The 23,724-nt window shown below is 42.9% G+C and overlaps 1 protein-coding gene across 1 annotated transcript; it reads left to right on the top strand.

Annotated features, from left to right (window-relative positions):
• Positions 1 to 513: 513 nt before the first annotated feature.
• Positions 514 to 23,653, top strand: HPF1 (histone PARylation factor 1). Its single transcript, XM_066387888.1, has 8 exons — positions 514 to 666; positions 5,001 to 5,160; positions 8,024 to 8,213; positions 9,430 to 9,528; positions 16,556 to 16,706; positions 18,546 to 18,633; positions 22,373 to 22,545; positions 23,389 to 23,653. The coding sequence occupies exons 1-8, from the start codon at positions 619 to 621 to the stop codon at positions 23,518 to 23,520; spliced, it is 1,041 nt and encodes a 346-aa protein (XP_066243985.1). The 5' UTR covers positions 514 to 618; the 3' UTR covers positions 23,521 to 23,653.
• The last annotated feature ends 71 nt before the right edge of the window (positions 23,654 to 23,724 follow it).

Below are 23,724 nucleotides of genomic sequence, written 5' to 3'. Positions count from 1 at the left end.
TGCATGATGCTGATGCTACTGGTTCAGGGACTAACTGCACAGCAGGGTGTAGGAAACAAACAGTCCAAATTGTAACAAGGAGACTGTAAAGAGAAAGAATGAGACAGAAACTGATTGGCTTCTGGGAGATAATTGAGGATGAATTATTATTAGGCAATAATAGCATAATAGAAGAGGAGGGATGAAATAGAGGTAAAGATGAATCTTTTAAGTAAACACAAATCATTAGGAAAAACTCGGCTGGGAAGTGAAGGCAGTGCCATACGTCCAGGTGTTAACTTGCCCAGAGTAAACACCTGAGGAGGAAGGCCAGACCACTCGAACGGAAACAAATTCGGGGGCCTAGGGTTTCAGGAGCATCCCCGGCGATGCTCTGGATGGGGTACGAAGACCAGGTGAGTAGAAGATGCCAACCACCCTCCCGCCGCTGAGCAGTGGGCGCAGCCTCGGTCGACCCCACTCCACGCGTTAGCGAGCGGGGCGTGGGCGGGGCCTTTTCCTGAAATTGGCGCGCCGGCGGCAGCGCGGGGATGTGGGTTTGTGGCTTTTGAACCCGGAAGCAGTCGGCGGCGCTCGGAAGCCACGGCGGGACGCGGGAGTCGGCAGTGCGGCTGCAGGATGGCCGGCGGCGGCGGCAAGCGCAGGCCCCGCGGGGAGGGGCAGCAGGTACTGCCGCCAGCTGTGCGGGCGCTCCGGGCGATAGCCGGGGGCAGCACGTCGCCCTGACCCCTGGTCGTGGAGCGCCCTCTGCGGGCCTGTGGGCCGGGCTGCCCGCGGGCCCTGCTCGGGACCGCTGTTGCCCAGGTTCTCGCTGGGTCTCGGACCGCAGAGGAGCGCCGCTGCAGCTTCTGCCCTGCGCCGGCGCGGCCCCTGGGGAGGCGGAGGAAGACCGGCAGCAGGTCATTGGTGTAGCCAGCCACGTGGATTGGAAACCGAATACTAACAAGCCAGGCGCCCCGGGGGGTGCCGCGGGTTCTGGATGAACCCTGCCGCCGCAGCCCCACGCAGAGCCCCAGCCTGGGAGGCGGCCTCAAGTGAATCGTCTTTTTTTTTTTTGTTTGGCTTGTAACAAAAATGCGTAGAAAGTGCTGGGGAAACAGGGAAGGAGGACTTCATAAGTCCCTGGGGGGGCTGTGAAAGAAGTCTTTTAGAGCAGCGCAGCGCACAAGTTTGAAAGGGTCCAAATAGGCAGAGAAGGGAAATAGAGGTAAGAAATATGTGGAGAGGACGTTTGAGCACAGCGAGCGGTTCCGCCCGCCTGGGGCCTGGAGGTGGGAAAGTAATGGGAACTGGAGCATAGAGGCACTGATGTGGTGTGTGCATCTTCTCACACTTGGACGTGATTTCTGCAGTTCTGTAACCACTGCAGTACCAATAAGGAGAGCCGGACAGGAAAGAGTTGTCATTGTGATAAGCAGAGTTTTAGGAGACTCATTCTGGCCATGTTATAACTGAACAGGGTGAGACAGTGTGAGAGGGCCACAGTTCTGGGCATTTATTACTTTGGGTCATGCTTTCTAGGGACACAAGGGTGAGGGACAAGCGCAGCCTCTGAAGGGGATGGCTGCCTGAAATCCTAGTTATTAGGTACTTGGAGATGCTGAACTGGTGTGTTAGGTCAGACAGAGCTGAAAGAATCCTGATTTCCCTTAGGAGCAGGGAACCACTTGACAGTGATAGTGTTAGAAACAAAATACCAAAAATAAAGATGAGTCTGTAGAGACTAAGTAATAGCCAGCATCTATAATTATGTGCTAGGATTGTTCTGTGTACTTTTTTATAAATAACTTACTCCTCAGAACAACCCTGTGATATAGGTGGAATACAACGTATGCCCTTTTTGTAGATGAGAAAACAAGGCACAGAGAGGTTAAGTAACTTGCCCAAGGTGACCAAGCTGGAAATCAGAAGTCAGGAATCAAGCCAGGTACTACTACCTTACCATTATGCAAAACTGCCTTTCAGCAAGGTAGACTGAGGTTTTCCTTCTTAAGTCTGAGCCAGCCTTTGGAAGTTTAACCAAAGCCTTGGTTCTTAAAACAGAAGGGAGGAGCCTGACCTGTGGTGGTGCAGTGGATAAAGCGTCAACTGGAATGCTGAGGTCGCTGGTTCAAAACATCTGACTTGCCTGGTCAAGGCACCTGTGGGAGTTGATGCTCCCTGCTCCTTTCCTCACCTCTCTCTCTCCCTCTTCCCCTCTCCCCTTCTCCCCTTCTCCCCTTCTCCCCCTCCCCCTTTCTCTAAAATGAATAAGTTAAAAAAAAAAAAAAAAAACAGAAGGGAGGATAGGTCAAACTTGATATGTCCCAACTGTTCTGTATTTGTATTAGAAGCAGCAGCATGAAGTGATTGAATCTGTGCTTTGGAGCCAGACCACCTGGGTTTAAATAAATCCCTCTTCTTTCCCTTTATAGTTAGGGCCCTAGGGGAAATTACTTCAGTTTCCTTATCTGTAAAATGTGTATAATACTGTCTAGCTCAGTGGTCCCCAACCCCCCGGGCCACAGACTGGTACCGGTATGTGGGCCATTTGGTACCGGTCCGCAGAGAAAGAATAAATAACTTACATTATTTCCGTTTTATTTATATTTAAGTCTGAATGATGTTTTATTTATTAAAAATGACCAGATTCTCTCTGTTACATCTGTCTAAGACTCACTCTTGACGCTTGTCTCAGTCACGTGATACATTTATCGGTCCCATCCTAAAGGCTGGTCCGTGAAAATATTTTCTGACATTAAACCCGTCCATGGCCCAGAAAAGGTTGGGGACCACTGATTTAGCTCATAAGGTGGTTGTGAAGATTAAATGAGTTAATCCATAGAAAGTCCTTAGAACAGTGGGCTGGCACATAGGGAGTGCATAGTAAGTACTTATTTTTATTATGTATTGATTTTACTGTTACTATCTTAAAACTGTTGTTTGCTGTTACCATCAGCATCCATATTTCTTTTTTTTTGTATTTTTCTGAAGCTGGAAACAGGGAGAGACAGTCAGACTCCTGCATGCGCCCGACCGGGATCCACCCGGCACGCCCACCGGGGGCGATGCTCTGCCCACCAGGGGGCGATGCTCTGCCCCTCAGGGGCGTCGCTCTGCCATGACCAGAGCCACTCTAGCGCCTGGGACAGAGGCCAAGGAGCCATCCCCAGCGCCCGGGCCATCTTTGCTCCAATGGAGCCTTGGCTGTGGGAGGGGAAGAGAGAGACAGAGAGGAAGGAGGGGGGGTGGAGAAGCAAATGGGCGCTTCTCCTATGTGCTCTGGCCGGGAATCGAACCTGGGTCCCCCACACGCCAGGCCGACGCTCTACCACTGAGCCAACCGGCCAGGGCCTCAGCATCCATATTTCAACACCTTTTTGTTCAATTTTTTTTATGACAACAAATTTATTGGCTCACAGTCTAGAGGCTAAATTTACTTTTTTTACGGCCTCAGATAGACACATTATGATCCTTGGCATAATAAACTGTTATCATTGGCCAATGCATGGTCTTCTTTTACTTTATTAAAACACCTGTACACCCACTGCCTATCCTGAGAATGGAAACACTAACATTAACTCCACATCTACTTTTGTTCCTGTTCTCTGCCAAACTTCCTATTACCCACAGTTGATGCAGCTACCAACCTCAATTTTGTTTTTCCCTGCCATTGTAGCATATCACTTTTGAGTATATGCCTAAACAATATTTATTTGTTGTTGTTGAACTTCATAAAAAGGCTATGATGTTGCATATAATCTCCAAAGACCTTTTCCTTCATTCAACATTCTATTATGAAGACTGATTCATATTGTATGCAGCTATATTTCCTTTTCACTAAGTTTGAAAGCCTGTAACTATCCTTCCCCTCTCAATAGGCATTTATATTCTGTTTCATGCTCTTAGAAACTGCTATCAAGAACATTCTCGGATGAGTCTTCTTTGAAGACTGAATGCTACCTAAAGTAGCATTAGTAAACTTAAGTCTACTGGGAAAACGTAAGACTATAAGTATGAAAAACATTTAGGTTGGAATTTTTCAACCTTGGTACTATAGACATTTGGGGCCAGATAAGTGTTAAGGGGGGCTATCCTGTGCATTATAGGAGACTTAGCAGTATCCTTGGCCTCTTTCCCACTAGATACCAGTAGCAAACCCCTCCCCCAAATTTGTGGCTACCAAAAAGCTCTCCAGCCATTAATAAATGTGTCCCCTGGGGGGCAAAATCTCTCCTGGTTGAGAAGCGCTGATGTAGGTAGAAAGGAAGAATAAGAAAAAAAGAACTTAATACAAAAGAAAGGTTCTGGAAAGAGAAACAGATTGCTATTTACAGAACTAAAGATAAGTAATCTCCAGCTAAGCATTTTGTCTTTAAAGATCAAATATCTAATATGTGTTACAAAATCTGGCATACTTATATAATATACTGCTGACAAAAATTAGGGGAAATTTTATCGCTTCATATTTATTTTGAAATATCCCCTAATGTTGGTGAGCAGAATATAATGAACCTATATTGCAGACATGTTGGAGATCAGTTTTATAACTTGGTCCTGGCATTAAAGGTATGATGACATCCTGTTTACCAAAAGGAAGCAAAACCTGCCTTTTCAGTATTCCTCTTGCCCCACTTTTTACCTTTTTTTTTCTGTGTTTGCATTATCTTAGAGCAGTGGGTCGCAACCCTGGCGGGGGTCGAACGACCAAAACACAGGGGTTGCCTAAAGCCATCGGAAAATACATATTTATTATACAATACATTTTTAAATAGAACCGCTGTCTTAGAGAAATATAATAAAGACTTGCTGTTGGGTCCCTATTGACCACTGTGTGTTATAAACTGTTCTTTTTTATTATTTGCCAAGAGTCCCCAGATTTTACTCCAAACTACCTTTTGTAGGGTTTTAAAGAAAACATGTATCTCATGAGTTGGGTTGACAGAGATGAACAGTGTTATATAAGGGGAGTTACTGAAATTACTTTTTGGAGAAAAAGCATTTCGTATGCCAATTTTCAGTGTGAAAAAACAGTTGATGTGAAGAAGAGCAAGTCCTGTGAAGCTGATGTATCCAGCGACCTTCGGAAAGAAGTAGAAAATCATTATAAGCTTTCTCTGCCTGAAGATTTCTATCACTTCTGGAAGTTCTGTGAGGAACTGGATCCTGAAAAGCCAGCTGGTGAGTTGCTCCAGAATCATTCTCCTGCTTCTATTAGTGGAAAAGACAACAGGAAACTAAACTAAGGATCTAAACAGTTCATAGAAAAGGAACCTTTTTGCCCTGACCAGTTGGCTCAGCAGTAGAGCATCAGCCCTGCGTTTGGAAGTCCCTGGGTTTGATTCCCAGTCAGGGCACACAGGAGAAGTGACCATCTGTTTCTCCACCGCACCTCCCACTTCCCCTCTAGCAGCCATGGCTCAAACGAGCAAATTGGCCCCAGGAACTGAGGATGGCTCTACGAGCACATCTTAGGTGGTAACCAAAGATGGTTAGCATATTCGTACCTGTCTTTTTTTTTTTTTTTTTCTGAAGCTGGAAACGGGGAGAGACAGTCAGACAGACTCCCGCATGCGCCCGACCGGGATCCACCCAGCACGCCCACCAGGGGCTACGCTCTGCCCCTCCGGGGCGTCGCTCTGTCACGACCAGAGCCACTCTAGCGCCTGGGGCAGAGGCCAAGGAGCCATCCCCAGCGCCCGGGCCATCCCTGCTCCAATGGAGCCTTGGCTGTGGGAGGGAAGAGAGAGACAGAGAGGAAGGGGGAGGGGGTGGAGAAGCAAATGGGCGCTTCTCCTATGTGCCCCGGCCGGGAATCGAACCCGGGTCTCCCGCACGCCAGGCTGACGCTCTACCGCTGAGCCAACCGGCCAGGGCCATACCTGTCTTTTCAAACCTGTCTCTAATAAGAGAAATACAGCCTGACGACCAGGCAGTGGCACAGTGGATAGAGCGTCGGACTGGGACACAGAGAACCCATGTTTGAAACCCCGAGGTCACCACTTGAGCGCAAGATCTCTGGCTCAAGCATGGGATCATAGATATGACCCTTTGGTCGCTGGCTTGAGCCCAGGATCACTGGCTTGAGCAGTGGGTCACTTGCTCTGCTGTAGCCCGCTGGTCAAGGCACAGATGAGAATGCAATCAGTGAACAATGAAGGAGCCACAGTGAGCCACAATGAAGAATTGATGCTTTTCATCTCTCGCTTCCTGTCTGTCTGTCCCTCTCTCTGACTCTCTCACGGTCTCGATCCAAAAAAATAAATAAGAGAAATACAGAATTATGCTATAATATGTCACCATCAGCTGTTATCCTGCCAAAGGTAAATAATTTCACAACATACTTTGATGAGAGTTTGAAGGAAAATAAGTACTTGTTATGATGCAGAAGTTTTAGTATGACCTAGCAGTTCTAGTTCTAGGAGCTTGTTTTATAGGTTAGGTGAAAGATGAATCAGATTTTTAGGCACTGATAAAGTGTCATGCCTAAAAGACTTTAAAGTAAAAAAAAAAGAAGTGTATAGAGTATGCTGGTACTATTAGTATTTTTTTAAAAGTCAAGGATACATACACACATCCCTGTATACTTTGTATGTGCTTAAACTATCTGAAAGGATACACAAAAAACATGATGGTTGTGACAGAGTTACTTTTCACTGTTACTATTTTGTACTGTTTAAATTTTTAGCATCAAGTGGTGGGGAGAGAAACACTCCTATATACTATTGATGGAAATGAATTGGTAGAGAACTATGTATTTTGGCAGTATATCAAAATCTACTGCTTACAAAAATTAGGGGATATTTCAAAATGAATATGAAGCTGTAAAATATCCTCTAATTTTTGTGAGCAATATACTTAAATTGTGCAACAACTTCTCTAAAAATAATCATGGCTGTGTATAAACATGTATTAGCAAAGATGTTTACTGAACCATTGATTGGAATAGTAAAAAAAATCAACAGTAAATATCAAGAATAGAATAAGGATCTATAATGGAATATTGTGCAGGTATTAAAAATTATGTTAAAAATAACGAGAAAATATTCAGAAAATTTAAGTGAGAACAGGATGGAGAACAAGAATAACTATGAAACAGCATGATCTCCCTTTAAAATATCTATATTTGTTCATAGATGAGGAGAAATGTTATTACAATATACCAGACTATTAACCTTGTTATCACAGGCTAGTGAGTGGGTTTTAGTTTTTATATACATTTAAAAATTAGTGTATGCTATCCTAACTTTCAGCTAAGCAGAATCCCAACCCCTCCAAAGAAACTGCTTTTATTCACACTATTACATCTTCAAGAATTTTCTTCCTCACTCCATTCCCACTTCTTACATATCCAGATCCTGCCTTTTAGAGAAGTAATAGGGGCCATCTGATGTAAAAGTGCATTTGTACAAACTCCATGACTCAGGTTTTATTTAATGCTCTACTTCTGTGATCCTCCCTCTGTGATCTGGGAATGGAGAAAGAAGAAATCATCCAGGGTTAGGGCTGACCAAATAGATTGTCAAGGAGGCAAAGGAATCCGATAGTGTTAATTAGCTGAAGTAGAGGGAAGGGAAAAGAAATGTTCTCATTAAATACATTTTTAATTAAGTAAATTATTAACCTTCCTTAGTGCACACTCATTTGTTACATGTCTTGTCTCTCCCTTAATCCGGGTGTGCCATAATTGTTTTAGGCTCACAACAGTGCAGTAATGAGACAAGGTATATGGTTGCAGCTCAAGTATGCCTTAGGAATACAAAACAGTCTTGCTTTGGCCCAATTAACAAACAGCAGGAATGTGTGAAATGTAGTCAGTGGTAAATTGAAGAGTAAATCCTAAATATGAGAGCCACATTTTTTTGCTCTGATTTCTTTTCCATTGAGTGTTTATAACTAACATCTTCACATGTAACTAAAGATTTTTTTTTCTTTTACTGTAGAAAGTTTTTTAAGACAATTGCATAGAAACAGTTTACTAATGAAAGGCATTATGTCCTATCTGCCTCCAGAAAGTCATTGTCTAAACTTATTTAATTTATAGATTCACTTTCTGCAAGCCTTGGACTTCGATTAGTGGGCCCGTATGACATCCTTGCCGGAAAACATAAAATGAAAAAAAAATCAGCAAGCCTGAATTTTAACCTTCACTGGAGATTTTACTATGATCCTCCAGAGTTCCAGACAGTTATTATTGGAGATGATAAGACTCAGTTTCACATGGGGTATTTCAGGTAAAGGCTCTTTTCCTCTAAAGTACAGGAACTGTCCCTCTAACAGGCATAAATTAATGTTCACTGGTCTCACCACGGGGAAGGGCATATTTTCCCTGCATCGGTGGAGACCTGGGCCCTCTGGCGTTCTGATCTCGCCGTTCTCCCCCACCCCAGGATGGGTGAGCTCAAGGTTTAACCTCACTGGTTTTTATTTCCCTTTTGAGTTCAGAAGAGCTTGTTTAGTTCGAGGGAGATAATTGAGAGCAGCTTTGTGACTTAAATTAGCCATCTGCTTTCAGGGGCCATGGAGGCCACCAACTGGGAGTTAAGAACGTGCTCTGGAGTCTGATAGACTGTTCATGATCTGGGTGACCCTGTGCTCGTCATTAGAGACTGAGTTTCTGTGACTCAGTTTCCTCTCTGGTAAAAATGAGCATAATGTACATACCTAGTGGAATATTAAGGGCATTCAATGGATATGTTAAGGTGCTTATGATATTAAATACAAGTAGATTGGGGGGAAATACATTGTGCACTTGTACTGGTAGAGATGCTTTCTTTTAAGGAAAGAGTCACTGTAAGATAACAGAATAGAGGATGGAAAGGAAACGTGCCCAGGGAGAATTCTGTACAGTGGAATGCTCACAGTACAAGAATCAGGTTCATGTGGCCTCCGCTCTGGCTTTGTCTGGACCTTACCAGGACCTGGCTAAGTACTTCATCTCTCTGTACTGCTTGCCTAGATTGTGAAATAAAAGAATTTGGTTATACTGAATCAGATCCTTTTGCCTCTAATGTTTTATAATCTTTCTGTCCCGTTTCTTTTGTTTTTCTACCTTTTTAATTTTTTTTCACAAACTATAAAACGGGTTGAAATGATGTTGTATAATCTTACCTACTTCTTTTAATAGGCCTTATTCCCCCTTTCCTTATATTTAGTTATACAAGGTCCTGAGAATCTTAATTTTAGATTCTGTTGTATAAGTAAGATTTGTCATAACTATTCTTAAGAAACTTAGAGCTTAAACCTGGCAAATTCTAATTAAAAAAAACAAACATGCAGCTATAAATTGTCTACAGACCTAAAATACTACTTACCTAATAATATAAATTATGGACAGCTAAATTTTTAATATCTTTTTCTTTTTTTTTTAATTGAATTTATTGGGGTGACACTGGTTAACAAAATTATACAGGTTTCTAGTGCACAATTTAATATCTTTTTCTTAAACAGGGATTCTCCTGATGAACTTCCTGTATATGTTGGGACAAATGAAGCAAAGAAGAACTGTGTAATTGTTCAAAATGGTGACAATGTGTTTGCTGCAGTCAGGTAAGAAAGTATTTTATTTCAGTCCTTTCCTAATGAAAATATTTGTTTATCATTTTTGTGCTACATGGGGAATTGAGGTAACCTATACATTCTAGATTTCTAGAGATAATTTCTCACTTTTGCAAGTAGTTTTATCCATACTTCTACTTTTCACCAAAAAATATATACCTCATGTAACTAATTTTATTTAATGAAAATATTACTTAATCTTGACCTCAAGTTGTCTCATGGCAAAATCAAAAGAATTTTTTAGACATCTTATTTTAAACACCATCATTATGATTTTATTGTAAGAATCCACTGTCTATAGTTCAAACAGAAAGATTTAATACAGTAAAGCAAATGCTCATAAAATCCTTGGGAGAGCCATTGGAGCAGCCTGAACCTCCAGGAATAGCATGTGTGGCAGAACTGGCTCGCCACTGGAGTTTATGTCTCTGCTACCATCGGGACACCGGGAAATCAGCCACTGCTGCCACAACACGTGGCATCAAGCTCCCCTTGTCTCTGATACAGCCTGTGCCAGTAAAACGGATGCCCTGCCCCCTGCCTCTCCACCCTCCTGACGTGAAGGACCAGGGGCTGAGGTCTCAGCTGCAGCTGCCTGGGAGCAGTCGATGCCTGTACATCTGTGCTCACTGGGTAGACACAGCAGAAGAACAGCCTCTACCTGGTCTCTTCTGCCTTTTGGATTTCAGAGTTGCACAGAGTTCTTTAGAGAAGCTAGGTCCTTCTGGGGTCTGAGCTGAAGAATGATATGGGAAATGCAGCAGGGTCTCTGTGAAAGGGGCTCAGAATGGAGCCGAATGAGCCAGTCCACACTACAGCCACAGACATAATTGGAAGCCTTCTGTTGTCAGCTCTACAGTTTACACTGGAAGAGAATGAAGAAAGCTGTCTTTCTCATTTTAAATGCAATAAAGTAAATTATGTGTTGTGGGACCTCTTTTAATACCCTACTTTTTAAAAAGACTTTATGTACTGTGATTTAATAAATCAGATTTACCATAAACAATTCATACTAACTCAACCCAGTGCACCCACTAGACTGCTACGTACATGTCATACGTACCAGTGCATTTAGGGGCAACTCATTATAGATGTCCAAGCAGGGGTCTTCAAACTTTTTATAAAAACCGCCCACTTTTGCAGTGCTGGTCACCCTGGTCCCAACTTTCAACCAAACAGCGCTGCGATTGGCCCACCATGAAAGCTGGACCGCCCACTAGTGGGCGGTAGGGACCAGGTTGACCAGCATTGCAAAAGTGGGCAGTTTTTATAAAAAGTTTGACGATGGCCCTGGCCAGTTGGCTCAGCGGTAGAGCGTCGGCCTGGCGTGCGGGGGACCTGGGTTCGATTCCCGGCCAGGGCACATAGGAGAAGCGCCCATTTGCTTCTCCACCCCCCCCCTCCTTCCTCTCTGTCTCTCTCTTCCCCTCCCGCAGCCAAGGCTCCACTGGAGCAAAGATGGCCCGGGCACTGGGGATGGCTCCTTGGCCTCTGCCCCAGGCGCTAGAGTGGCTCTGGTCGCGGCAGAGCGACCCCCTGGAGGGGCAGAGCATCGCCCCCTGGTGGGCAGAGCCTCACCCCTGGTGGGCGTGCCGGGTGGATCCTGGTCGGGCGCATGCAGGAGTCTGTCTGACTGTCTCTCCCCGTTTCCAGCTTCAGAAAAATATAAAAATAAAAAAAAAAGTCAAAATAAAAAGTGTGACAACCCCGTAGTAACTGTTATAATTCAAGTAGAATTATAGTTCTTTTAAGCCCTTCAGATTTATCATTCAGTTGAAATTGGTGTCAGCTTATTAGAAACTATAGTTATTTGCTTGCCTCCTGCCTGTCTCTTACACTAAATGTAAATCCCATGAGGGCAGAGGCTTTCTTATATACAGTACCTGCCTCATAGTAAGTGCTCCGTAAGTAATTTATTCATCCCACAAATACTTTGACAAGCAAGACCACCTAATTTTTCATTAGTTTTATTAATAATCCTTTTAAAAGAGAAGATGATAGTGGCTATGTAAAATAATCCAAAGTTATTCCAGTATTTTTTTAGCTTTTTGAAAAACATAGAAAAGAAAAAGAAAAAAAAAATGGTGATAAATTTGTAATTTAGGTGAAGACCAGAAAGTAAGTATATTAGTACCTATTTCACTCAGATGTTTTCTGTCTCCAATAATTTATCTCAAACATAGAGGTAAAAAAATTATACTTTTCAAGAATTAGAATTGTTTTAGTTTTTAAGACCTTTCCTTTCTTAAAAAACTACCCACTTTCCTTTCTTAAAAAACTACCCAGAACATTTAATTTCTATATCAACCTGAGTAAGGTCTTTAAGGCAGACCATTCATTTGTTATAAACAAATTATTTTTATGCCCCGAGAAACGACTTAGTTTGCTTTGTGCAAGATTGAATAGTAGTCAAAGAAATGCAAATTCAGCCAGGAAAAATTTATAAAGATTAAAGAATGATAATACCCAATTAGGTTATAGGAAACTTTACTGATGTGAGTGTTAATTGGTAAAACTTTTATAGAGAGCAGTTTGAATAATCTTACTCCAGAATTTTATGACAGATTGTTAACATTACCAGGTACTCTCCTAAATAAATAAAATAAACATTTTTACATTTAAGTCAGCCAACTCCAGTTCTAGCTATTTATCTAAAGAAATTCTGGACAGGTACATAAATATGTGTGTGTATTACAGATTATTGATAAAAATGAAAAACTGGAAATATACATATCCAGCAACAGGAAAAATTAGGTCAATAAGTAATAGAATGTCCATACACTATTATGCCAGGATACTGATATGTTGATTTGGAAAGATATTTGATATATGAAGAGGGAAAAATAATAGAATAGTGTATAATGATTCTATTTTCATATTGTTTAACACACATAGAAAAAATTAGGTATACTCAAAGTTTTCATTTATTTTTGGACAACAAAATTAGGAGTGCGGCCCTGGCCGGTTGGCTCAGTGGTAGAGCGTTGGCCTGGCGTGCAGAAGTCCCGGGTTCGATTCCCGGCCAGGGCACACAGGAGAAGCGCCCATCTGCTTCTCCACCCCTCCCCCTCTCCTTCCTCTCTGTCTTTCTCTTCCCCTCCTGCAGCGAGGCTCCATTGGAGCAAAGATGGCCCGGGCACTGGGGATGGCTCCTTGGCCTCTGCCCCAGGTGCTAGAGTGGCTCTGGTCGCGGCAGAGCGACGCCCAGGAGGGGCAGAGCATCACCCCCTGGTGGGCAGAGCTTCGCCCCCTGGTGGGCGTGCCGGGTGGATCCCGGTAGGGCGCGTGCTGGAGTCTGTCTGACTGTCTCTCCCTGTTTCTAGCTTCAGAAAAATACAAAAAAAAGAAGAAAAAAAAATTAGGAGTGAATTTTTCCTTTTTTTAAAAATAGAGTTTTAACAATGCTTTTGACCTCACAGACCTCCTAGAACGATCTCAGGGACCCCCACGGGGGGGTCTGTTCTTTGATAACTGCTATTGAGTTAATGGTTGCAAACATGACTTCACATCCGGACCTCCCGGATTACTGGTAAAAGTACTTGACCTTGAGTTCTACAGGGTCCTACCTCTTAGATTCCACTTCAGTTCATCTAGAACAGGACTCAGGAATATTGTTTTAAAATACACATTCCAGGTATGTCTAAATGTAACACAGAATTATATTTCTCTAATTTGATAAGTTTTCAAAATTCATTTACCCTACATTTAATGAACGCTTACTTTGTTTAGGGCTCAAAAATAAGCAGATTTGGTACTTATTAAAAGAATAAATGTATTTTATTTTATCCAATATATCAGCTCTTGAGTGATCTTGTTAAATAATCTTTTTCACTCTGCCTGGTGCCCCTCCTTTCTCTGCCACTCTACCTCACTGTACTGGGTAATGTGGTTTTATTGCCATAGGCAAGGATTTTCAAACACTAGCTCAAGATGAAGTACTTTTAACTAATAACCCAGGGAGTTCTAATATGCAGTCAGGTTTGAAACCACTAACTAAATAGCAGCTATCAAAGAACCATGTATGGACCCTTAGGGGGTCCCTGACACCTTCTCAGGAGGCCTTTTTTTTTTTTTTTTTGTATTTTTCCGAAGCTGGAAACCGGGAAGCAGTCAGACTCCCGCATGCACCTGACCAGGATCCACCCGGCATGCCCACCAGGGGGCAATGCTCTGCCCATCTGGGGCGTTGCTCTGTTGCAACCAGAGCCATTCTAGCGCCTGAGGCAGAGGCCATGGAGCCATCCTCAGCGCCCGGGCCAACTTTGCTCCAATGGAGCCTTGGCTGCAGGAGGGGAAGAGAGAGACAGAGAGGAAGGAGAGGGGGAGGGGTGGAGAAGCAGATGGGCGCTTCTCCTGTGTGCCCTGGCCAGGAATCGAACCTGGGATTCCCGCATGCCAAGCCGATGCTCTACCACTGAGCCAACCGGCCAGGGCCTCAGGAGGCCTTTGAGGTCAGAACTATCCATAATAGTAAGATACCATTTTTGTACCAATATCACAGAGGTAACAATTGGTGGGCAGTACTGTTGGTACCTTGACAGGAATCAAGGCACCAAATTAGCAGTTGTTTAAGAATGTCTGTGTCTGACCAGGTGGTGGCACAGTGGATAGAGCATCGGACTGGGACACGGAGGACCCGGGTTCAAGACCCCGAAGTCGCCAGCTTGAGCGTGGGCTCATCTGGTTTGAGCAAAGCTCACCAGCTTGAGCCCAAGGCCGCTGGCTCAAGCAAGGGGTTACTCGGTCTGCTGTAGCCCCCTGGTCAAGGCACATATGAGAAATCAATCAATGAACAACTAAGGAGCCACAACGAAGAATTGATGCTTCTCATCTCTCTCCCTTTCTGTCTATCCCTATCTGTCCCTCTCTCCGACTGTCAAAAAAAAAAAAAAAATGTCCGTGATGAAGCAGTAAACATATTAGAGCTTTGTTGTTGAGTACACTTCTCAACATTCTGCGTGATGAAATGGGCCATCCAGAAAAAGGAAGCACTTCTGTATACTCAAGTCATGGTTTGTTTGGAGGAAAAAGCTCTTGCGTGATAGAACTGTGAGCTGCAGTGTTTTCCACTTTTACTTGAGAGGGTGACTAACTGGTTATGGGTATTTGGGAGACATTTTGTCAGATGAACTAAAGAAAACAGCTGACTTTATTTGTTGCCAGTGATTAAAATTCAGTTTCAAAAATAAAAATTAGAATTGGGGAAACTTATAACTGTCACTGTGAGCTTGACAGTTTCTCATTACCTGAAGACTTTTCTAATGTGACTTGTGGTAATAGTAATGAATGTGATTTTTTCATGGGATATATTGGAGTGAATGTGCTATAACAAAAAGTTTCAATATTTGGAAAATATGCATAATTTAGTGAACCTATATTTTCCAAATGATCATTGCAGGATTCATTCAAAGTTCAAGGTATCCTGATGGATTTTAATGCAACAGAGTACAAAATGATCGTGGTTATTATTTCAATTTGTGCTTGGCAATAGAGAGTAAGTTTGAAGCTGGGAGGCAAAGACTTATCATTGGTACCAGGAGAGTCATAATAATGTGATACGTGGGGAAGACAGCAATTAAGTGTCTTAACGCTTTGAGTAGTGCGGTTTTTTTTTTATGCTCGCTGACCCCCTGGAGTGAGTTGTTTTCTTTTTCTTCAAAAAATGGAATTAGTTCAAGTTACAGTTTTGATAACCAATTTATGGAAACAAGAACATACATTTGCCTTTTTTTAATGTTGCCTTACACATTCTTAAAATAAATCGATCGTACTCTGCATGGTCAGGAGGCACGAGGATGTATGTGAACGTTCGTACTACTCAAAGGGTTAATAGCAATGGAGGTCCTCATATAGACAGTGTATGTAGCCTTGCCTGCCTAAGAACTTAATAGAAAAAATAGGAAGAAGAAGGTGCTAGTTAAGGTAACGGTATATAAATGAAAGTATGAAAACAAGAGGCATGTTGCATTTGAAGGCCTATGTGCTGTGCCAGAGAGGTGGAAGAGGACCATGAAGGTGGATTCATCTGGACCTGACATCCTTGGTTTTTATGGTTAATGTAAATACTATATATTCTCTTGATACACAGCTGGTTAGGACTGATGGTAACATTTAGTGTATGTGTGCTGTCATCAGAAGACAATGATTTAGTAGTGTTGGTTTCTGTGGCACTTCAATCTGCCCTTACTAGTTCTGTGAATGTGGGTAAATTGATTATTTTCTGTGCCTCAGTTTCCTGACATATAAAATGGAGATTAAAAAAAGCACCCACTGCAATGCCCAGTCCATAGCAAACTGTCAGGTGTTAGTTACTGAATAGAAGTGGCTCCTGCTGGGTTGTCTGGCGTGGCTCAGTGGAAGGGGCTGGACCTGGTTTCCAAGCCAACGCCGCGTCCGGCTCTGCTCTCCCCATTCTCTTGCTCTCCCTTCTGCTGGTGAGAGTCATCCTGCCTGCGAGAAAACAGTCATTCCTGTGGCGGGCAGTAACATAGTGTACCGTTCACATACCTTTAAAAGCTTTTGTATTGTGCTTCCGTATAAGCTTATAAGGTAGCTTTGCTTTCCTTTTATATTTTCCAAATTTATCTTAAAACAAATTTGAAGGTAACATTTTAAAAAATCTGATCTTCAGTATTATAATAGTGTCCCCTGGCTCTTTAAAAGTGACAATCGTTTTTGGTGTCTACATACTCTCTGTTCTGCCAGGCTTCTCCAGAGCAGTATATTGTCATATCTTAATATCAAGTAATGCCACTTAAAGCTTGGCTTAGTCTCAGCTTTGTTATATCTGCATTATAGACAGATAATACAAATTCAAATCATCGTGTTTGTTGACTTTGTGGCTGAAGGCTTTTTATTAATACTGCTTTTGCCTTGTTTGGAAAACTCTGTTAGGGATTATGAGAGAGCTTTGGTAATTATTCTGCAGGTTTTTTAACCTGGCTCCTTTCACTGCCCAGGGTCTGTGTACTTAGTGCCATGGCCTGCAGTATAACGAGGTCTTTTACTTCTTTTTCAGGTTATTTTTGATGAAAAAACTTAAAGAAGTAACAGATAAAAAGAAAACCAATCTCTTGAAAAACCTAGATGAGAAACTCACAGAAGCAGCCAGAGAGCTGGGGTACTCGCTGGAACAGAGAACCTCGAAGATGAAACAGAGAGATAAGAAAGTATGATTTAAATCTGTTCCTTGCCGGCTGTTACAGTAGGTTTTCCCCTTTCCTGACGCCTTCCCACAGCACCTTTCCTTCCTCCTCCCGCCCGCCCCAAGGGGGGGTGGCGCCTGCCAGGGCTCCCTCCAGGGCTGTGCCGGGACAGAGCCTGGTGGCTCGAGTTAAACAGGTAGCTCCTGTGGCACGCCTCTGTAGTTACATAACTCATGCCAGTACTTCCCACTCTTTTCAACTTGTTTTACCAGTTACTAATTTCATCGAATTGAGAGAGCTGCTTTGTACGGATGTTTACTTAAATTTACTTTTTAATGGGTAATGTCTAATGATTTAGTGCAGGGGTATTTTGGTGAGGGCTAGTTCTGTACAGGTATGCCTCAGGGTGCTTTATTAAGGGCCTCAGAGGTGGCTCCGTTTTGAGAGACAGTGTGTGTTAAGATTTGTTAGTTTCCTCCCCTAAGTGTGGGTCTCAGCAGTCCTCTCCTCTGCCCTGCTGGCCCACCAGCACTTCCGGTGCATCTGTCCTGATGCCGCGCTGTGAATGGAGTGTTCTGTAAACAGCAGATGCGTTGGGAAAGATGTGGATTCTTTCGGTGTATCACTTAGAAATGTCAGTAAGGTAACAGACAAACTAGAATTCTGCTTTGCGGTGAATGAGATGAGGATTCTAAAGGAGTTTGTTCTCACAGCCTCTGGGGAGGAAGGACATTCGACACTGCGGGCTGAGGGCACCCTGCTCTCCTTCAGGTTCTCACCTTTTTGCTGTGGCTGGTTCATCTGAACCGAGGCCAAACGAAGTTGAATCTATAAGCCTTTTCTTTCTCTAATCCAAACTTATTTTTAAAATTTGCCTTTCTTTCAGTAGTTTTATGAGTTTTGGTTTGTTTCTTTTTTTTACATTTAATCTTAAAATCCAACTGTAAGTTATTTTGGCATAAAGAGTAGGATATAAGTATGACTTCATTTGTCTTTTCCCAAGTGGTGAGCAGTTGTGTGTGAACTTCTTGAGTAATCTGTCATCCTGGTGGTTTCAGTCGAGTAAAGAAGCAAGACAGCAGGGACATTATAGTAACGCAAGACACGATGTGGGCGGAGACTAGTATTTTCAGGGGCTGGGTCCTTCTCCAGGGATTTCCACTGGACTACACAAAGAAGTGGAGTACTTGAAGCAGATGTTTTGTTCAGGGAAGACCTAAGAATAATGTCACTAGTGTGAATGGAAAGAAGAATGGAGGCTGGCTGTGCTTGGGTCTGTTTTGTCTGGAAGATGACAACTCAGTAAGCTCACTGGTTATTTACCTCCATAAAGGGCACCTCAACACTTGAAACTGTCCTGCTTTGGGGAGCTTTGCACACAAGCGTGAATTTTCCAGGTGAAAATAGTGGGCCTGGCAGGATGGATGAGAGCAGTTCTGTCCTGCTAACAAAACCTGTTCCTCCCATCTTCTTTTAGGCCCAGTCCCTCTGCTTTCTACCTAAGGTGCTTTGCCCTTGGAGCAAACTGGGTCTGGCTTGTCCCTGCAATGGGAGCCACTGTCGTCCTTCCCTCACGGACAGGCAGCCGACTTGTAAACAACTGACGCAACTTGTAAACGACTGTGAACAGAGCCAGTTATTTCACTCTTATAATTACTTCAAGTGCTTGACTTTTAGCTAATTTTAAAGAAAAGTAATATTAAACTTTTGCCTTTGTGTCCAGTTTTACTGAAATGAAATGTCATTCATTCAAGTTATATTTTGCCAGAAATGTTGAGGGTTTGTATGTGTGTTTTTCTGGGTTTGGATGAGGTTTTTGTTTTGTCTGTTTAGCATGATTAAATATTTTTTTCTCTACCTTAGGTCGTGACAAAGACCTTTCATGGTGCAGGCTTGGTTGTTCCAGTGGATAAAAATGATGTTGGGTACAGAGAGCTCCCTGAAACCGATGGTAATGTATTTCTTATGTAAATGTGTATTTATGTGAATATATGTGAACATATGTGGAGGAAGGTTTTCCTTATATTGTAAAGTAGGGTGTCCGACCTGTGGTGGCGCAGTGGATAAAGCAATGACCTGGAATGCTGAGGTCACCGATTCAAAACCCCAGGCTTACCTGGTCAGGGCATATATGGAGTTGATGCTTCCTGCTCCTCCCCCCTTCTCTCTCTCTCACTCAGTCTCTCCTCTAAAATGAATAAATAAAAAATAAAGGTATACACATATGCCTTCTGTGGGACAGTCACTAGAACTTAGTGACAAAGAATGAGCTCAGGTTTTAGGGTCAGTCGGGTCTGAATTAAAACTGGGTTTGTAGCTCTGTGACCTTAAGCAAATTGACCTTACTAACCCTTGTTACTTTTATCTGTGAAATGTTTGATAATGTTAAATACCTTTTATAGGGAGGGGTGTTTGGGGTGTAAGATTGTATGTAAGGTGCTTTAGCACAGTCTAGTGCAAAAGATAGAGTAGATATTTAGAGTTTAGGAAATTTTAACCTATTGCCTACATTATGTTTTCTGAACTATTTCAGAACCTTTGACAGTCAATATACAAAATAGTAATTATTGAAATAGTATGTTTTTATATAGTCCTTTGTAATCATTTTTTCATCTGCTATAAGTTAGCATTCAGAAGCCCAAAATCCTGAACTACTTCTGAAAACATTGAGAATGGACTATTCACACACAAAATATGATTAATTACTGCTATGTTGAGAAAAAAAAATCACTTCTCAGCTCCTCCCCCTCCCCTATTCCCTCAGACTCTGAACATCCTGTTGGCATTGCCTCCTTTACCATCCTCTTCCAGAGAGGTGACAACTTGGAGGGAGGTCAGAATTAACACTTTCTTGAGAAGAACCAAATATCCCTGGCCAGCACATATATTTATTTGACCATCCATTTTTTTAAACAGAATCAACTGACCTTGATTGGTAGCCTTTGGAGTTGGGACCTAGAAATCTGCATGTGGAACCAGTTTTCTAAAGCTGCTGGTAGAACTTGACTGTGCACAGTCTCTGAGCAGTAGGTGGAGATGTCTTCTGTCAGTTACTCAGATGTCATTTTTGTCGGCTTCACACCACATTAGAGGAATTCCGTGGGGAAAAATGAATATAGCTAGGCTGTAGCACACAGTAGCCGTTAGCCATATATGGCCAGTGTAACTGAGAATTTATCATTTTAATTCAGTTAATGTTACATACTGAAATGATTATTTTGGGTAGTTGTATTAAATATCTTAAAACTAATTTCATGTTTCTTTTTTAATATGGGTATGAGAAAATGTTTGAACATGTAGCCTGCATTACATTTGTTGGACAGGGTCAAGTCCCTCTGTGCTACTGCCCCACATCTCCCGCGTCCAGAGGTAATCAGTCTCATGGGGAGGATGGTGGGCTCCAGCCCACTGTTGTCTTCTGCTTGTCTTCTCGTCTGCCTCTGCGCACTAGCCCATCAGAAGCTTTAACAGGCAGAATGACCGTCTTGCCTGGGAAGGGTTGAGAACATTTGTTACAGAAACAGCAGTCTCTAAAGCCTCAGGGTAGTGGGTTTTAACCTGTAGTACCCTGGAATAAACCCTGTGACCCTACCCTGCTGTGGTTCTGGGGGTTTTATGCCTAAGGTCTTTTTTATTTCCCTTTACTTTTTTCTTTTTTTTTTTTCTTTTTTCATTTTTCTGAAGCTTGGAAACAGGGAGAGACAGTCAGACAGACTCCCGCATGCGCCCGACCGGGATCCACCCGGCATGCCCACCAGGGGCGACGCTCTGCCCTCCAGGGGGCGATGCTCTGCCCATCCTGGGCGTCGCCATGTTGCGACCAGAGCCACTCTAGCGCCTGGGGCAGAGGCCACAGAGCCATCCCCAGCGCCCGGGCCATCTTTGCTCCAATGGAGCCTTGGCTGCGGGAGGGGAAGAGAGAGACAGAGAGGAAAGCGCGGCGGAGGGGTGGAGAAGCAAATGGGCGCTTCTCCTGTGTGCCCTGGCCGGGAATCGAACCCGGGTCCTCCGCACGCTAGGCCGACGCTCTACCGCTGAGCCAACCGGCCAGGGCCCCTTTACTTTTTTCTAACATTCTAGACATGAAACCATTCAGTGGTTTATTTTTGAATGAGGAGTGGAAGCAGGACATAAAGAACTAATATCATCGTGCTCCTGCCGAGTGTTACTTGCTAGGAATACTTGACTGGCAGCGTGTTCACGGTCAGCAGAGGACAGACAGTATGATGTTCACGTGCCGAAACTGAAAGCCCAGTATATCTTGACCACCCTTGATAATCCTTCTACCTTATATTTGTAGTTATTATCAGTAGAATATTATGCCTCATGCATATAAGTTCATAATCACGTATCATTCTTGGGTGTGATTGTTAGGGTTTACACCAATCCTCGTCTCCCCAGTACAGTAGCAACTTTAAAGATGTGTTTTGTTGGTTTGACTAATCTCCATTATTTTCATTATTGGATAATATTCAAGGAGGCAGTTTGTCCAAAGGCTGGTATGATTTGTCAAAAGGAAGTCTAACTAGATACTGTTCAGTACCTTTATTCTCATACGCATCTGAGATCTGACACACATTGGCAGCAATCAGTAAGAAAATTGGTGAAAGCTGAAATGGAAACTTTAAAGCACTGTTCTTTTTTAGATAAACGTTAGAAGTCTTCTATGCTCTTGCAAGTTACACTTCTACCATGGCTGCACATCCCCACTTTGGTTTAATTCTGCTATGATTTTTTTTTACCAGTTTTATTGTTGTCATATCCTGTATTTTTAAATAAGGTAAGATAGGGCAAAAGAAACCCCAACTTTGTCTATTTGGATTTTGTTTAATCCAGTTCCTAAGAAAGACTAGCCCAAGGATGGATTGCTTATGGTCTCTGTTGACATATTCTTTTGTTTTCTGCCAACTTTTTTTTTTTTCCTTTTTTTTTTTTTTGTATTTTTCTGAAGCTGGAAACGGGGATAGACAGGCAGACAGACTCCCACATGCGCCCGACCGGGATCCACCCGGCACGCCCACCAGGGGGCGAGGCTCTGCCTACCAGGGGGCGATGCTCTGCCCCTCTGGGGCATCGCTATGTCACGACCAGAGCCACTCTAGCGCCTGGGGCAGAGGCCAAGGAGCCATCCCCAGTGCCCGGGCCATCTTTGCTCCAATGGAGCCTCGCTGCAGGAGGGGAAGAGAGAGACAGAGAGGAAGGAGAGGGGGAGGGGTGGAGAAGCAGATGGGCGCTTCTCCTGTGTGCCCTGGCCGAGAACCGAACCTGGGACTTCACGCCAGGCCGACGCTTTACCACTGAGCCAACCGGCCAGGGCCTCTGCCAACTTTTTAAAAATGGAAAAACATTCTTAGCTTGAGGACAGTTAAAGATGGGGTTGTGCCAGTTTTTACCACAGGTTACCAGTCCTTGGACTAGCTTTCTGAACATGGTCAAAACCTTAGTAAAGTCATGATTGCAACTCGATCTGCTGTGAAATAGTCAATATTGCTAATTCAAGAAATTTTGTTAAGCTCTTTTTATGCTTGAAATCTTAATTGTAAAAATTATAAAATTGCCATTCTAAATTACGGTGCCATCCAAGGTTGTATCAGTTGTATGAAAAATCCTATGAAGAAAAAAAAACTCTACTTATATTTTTACCTTGGAAGATGGTTATAGATAACTTCAGTATCATTGCTTTCTTTCAGCTAACCTCAAGAAGATTTGCAAGGCAATTGTTGAGGCACCAAGTGATGAGGAGAGACTAAGAGCTTTTGCGCCGATTCAGGAAATGATGACTTTTGTGCAGTTTGCTAATGATGAATGTGACTACGGCATGGGGCTTGAGTTGGGAATGGACCTCTTTTGTTATGGTTCACACGTGAGTACAGAAGTAACCACCAAACATCTTTTATGTGAAATTCACCTTCTATTCTGGAACGGGTGATGACCAAGGTTACTGGCCTCCCGGTTTACACTAAAACCTGAGTTCACTTGTTAGACATATGGGAGATGAACGTGTGGGTATGTGCACCCACCTTCCCATGGGCTCCATTTCACTTCCTGCGGTTGGGTTGGGGGTATTTGTTCTTGAGCTTGAATTTCTAGGTGAAGAGTAAATACTATTTTAAAATAGGCTTTAAATTATTTAAAATGAGATGCCATTTTATCATTAATTATTTGCTAATTAATTAGATAGGAAAAACCTACCCAACAGTTAAACCAGTACTTACTCAACTGTAGTTGCCTCAACGTCAAAGAGGCAATAGTGTCGTGGCTACAGTGTGCTTCTTGGGCTAACCTGCTTGCTTTTACATTACATCTTCCCCACGGAAAACTGTTGTCAGACTAGGTAATTTCGCAACACCTCTTAGGTCTCCTTACCTGTAAGATGTCAGCACACAGACCATTCAATTCCATCTAACCTGCGATGTTGCCTCCGAAGCACAGGTAAACCGTCTTGCACAGGCAGTCTGGTCCTAGAGTCTAAATCAGTAATTCCCAAATGCTAAGGTGCATCAGTATCACTTAAAGAATTTCCTTCAAAATATACCATTAGACTTGTAGAACGACAAGATTACCTGTTGGACAGAATGCCAGGTACCTGCTGAGAAAGTAGCTAAAGTGATTTGGGGAGTATCCTTTGTTAAGTGCTTTTTTTGATGTGTTTTCTGTTACTAGGGTATCTGCTTTATTTTCTGCTTAATGTTATTTTATTTTTCAGTATTTTCATAAAGTTGCTGGCCAGCTTTTACCTCTTGCATATAATCTGCTGAAGAGGACTCTCTTTGCAGAAATTATTGAAGATCACCTGGCAAACAGAAGTAAAGAGAACGTAGACCAGCTGGCAGCCTGAGAGAGGGGCTTTTCTGGTGTACAGTACTTTAAAGCATTAGTATTGAACTTGTGATTTTTTTTGCTTTGTTTTGTTTTTAAGGAATACAGAAAATAAAGTGATGCAAACATTTACTAAAACTTTTATAAATCTATTCTGGCCTGGTCTTTTCCATGTGCAAATAAATGATAGTCGAATTGTCTAAATGGGAAGGCACTAATCACA

Source organism: Saccopteryx leptura, chromosome 1 (assembly GCF_036850995.1).
Source record: "Saccopteryx leptura isolate mSacLep1 chromosome 1, mSacLep1_pri_phased_curated, whole genome shotgun sequence".
In the NCBI taxonomy this organism is placed as follows: Eukaryota; Metazoa; Chordata; class Mammalia; order Chiroptera; family Emballonuridae; genus Saccopteryx; species Saccopteryx leptura.
Note: the sequence above shows the minus strand (reverse complement) of the source record. Positions and strands in the feature narration are given on the sequence as shown.

Excerpts from the sequence above, each read along its gene's own strand:
- HPF1 (XM_066387888.1), top strand. The coding sequence starts at position 619 with ATGGCCGGCGGCGGCGGCAAGCGCAGGCCCCGCGGGGAGGGGCAGCAG. Across the intron at positions 9,529-16,555 it reads AATGTGTTTGCTGCAGTCAG|GTTATTTTTGATGAAAAAAC; the intron begins GTAAGAAAGTAT and ends CTTCTTTTTCAG. Across the intron at positions 22,546-23,388 it reads TCTTTTGTTATGGTTCACAC|TATTTTCATAAAGTTGCTGG; the intron begins GTGAGTACAGAA and ends TTTATTTTTCAG.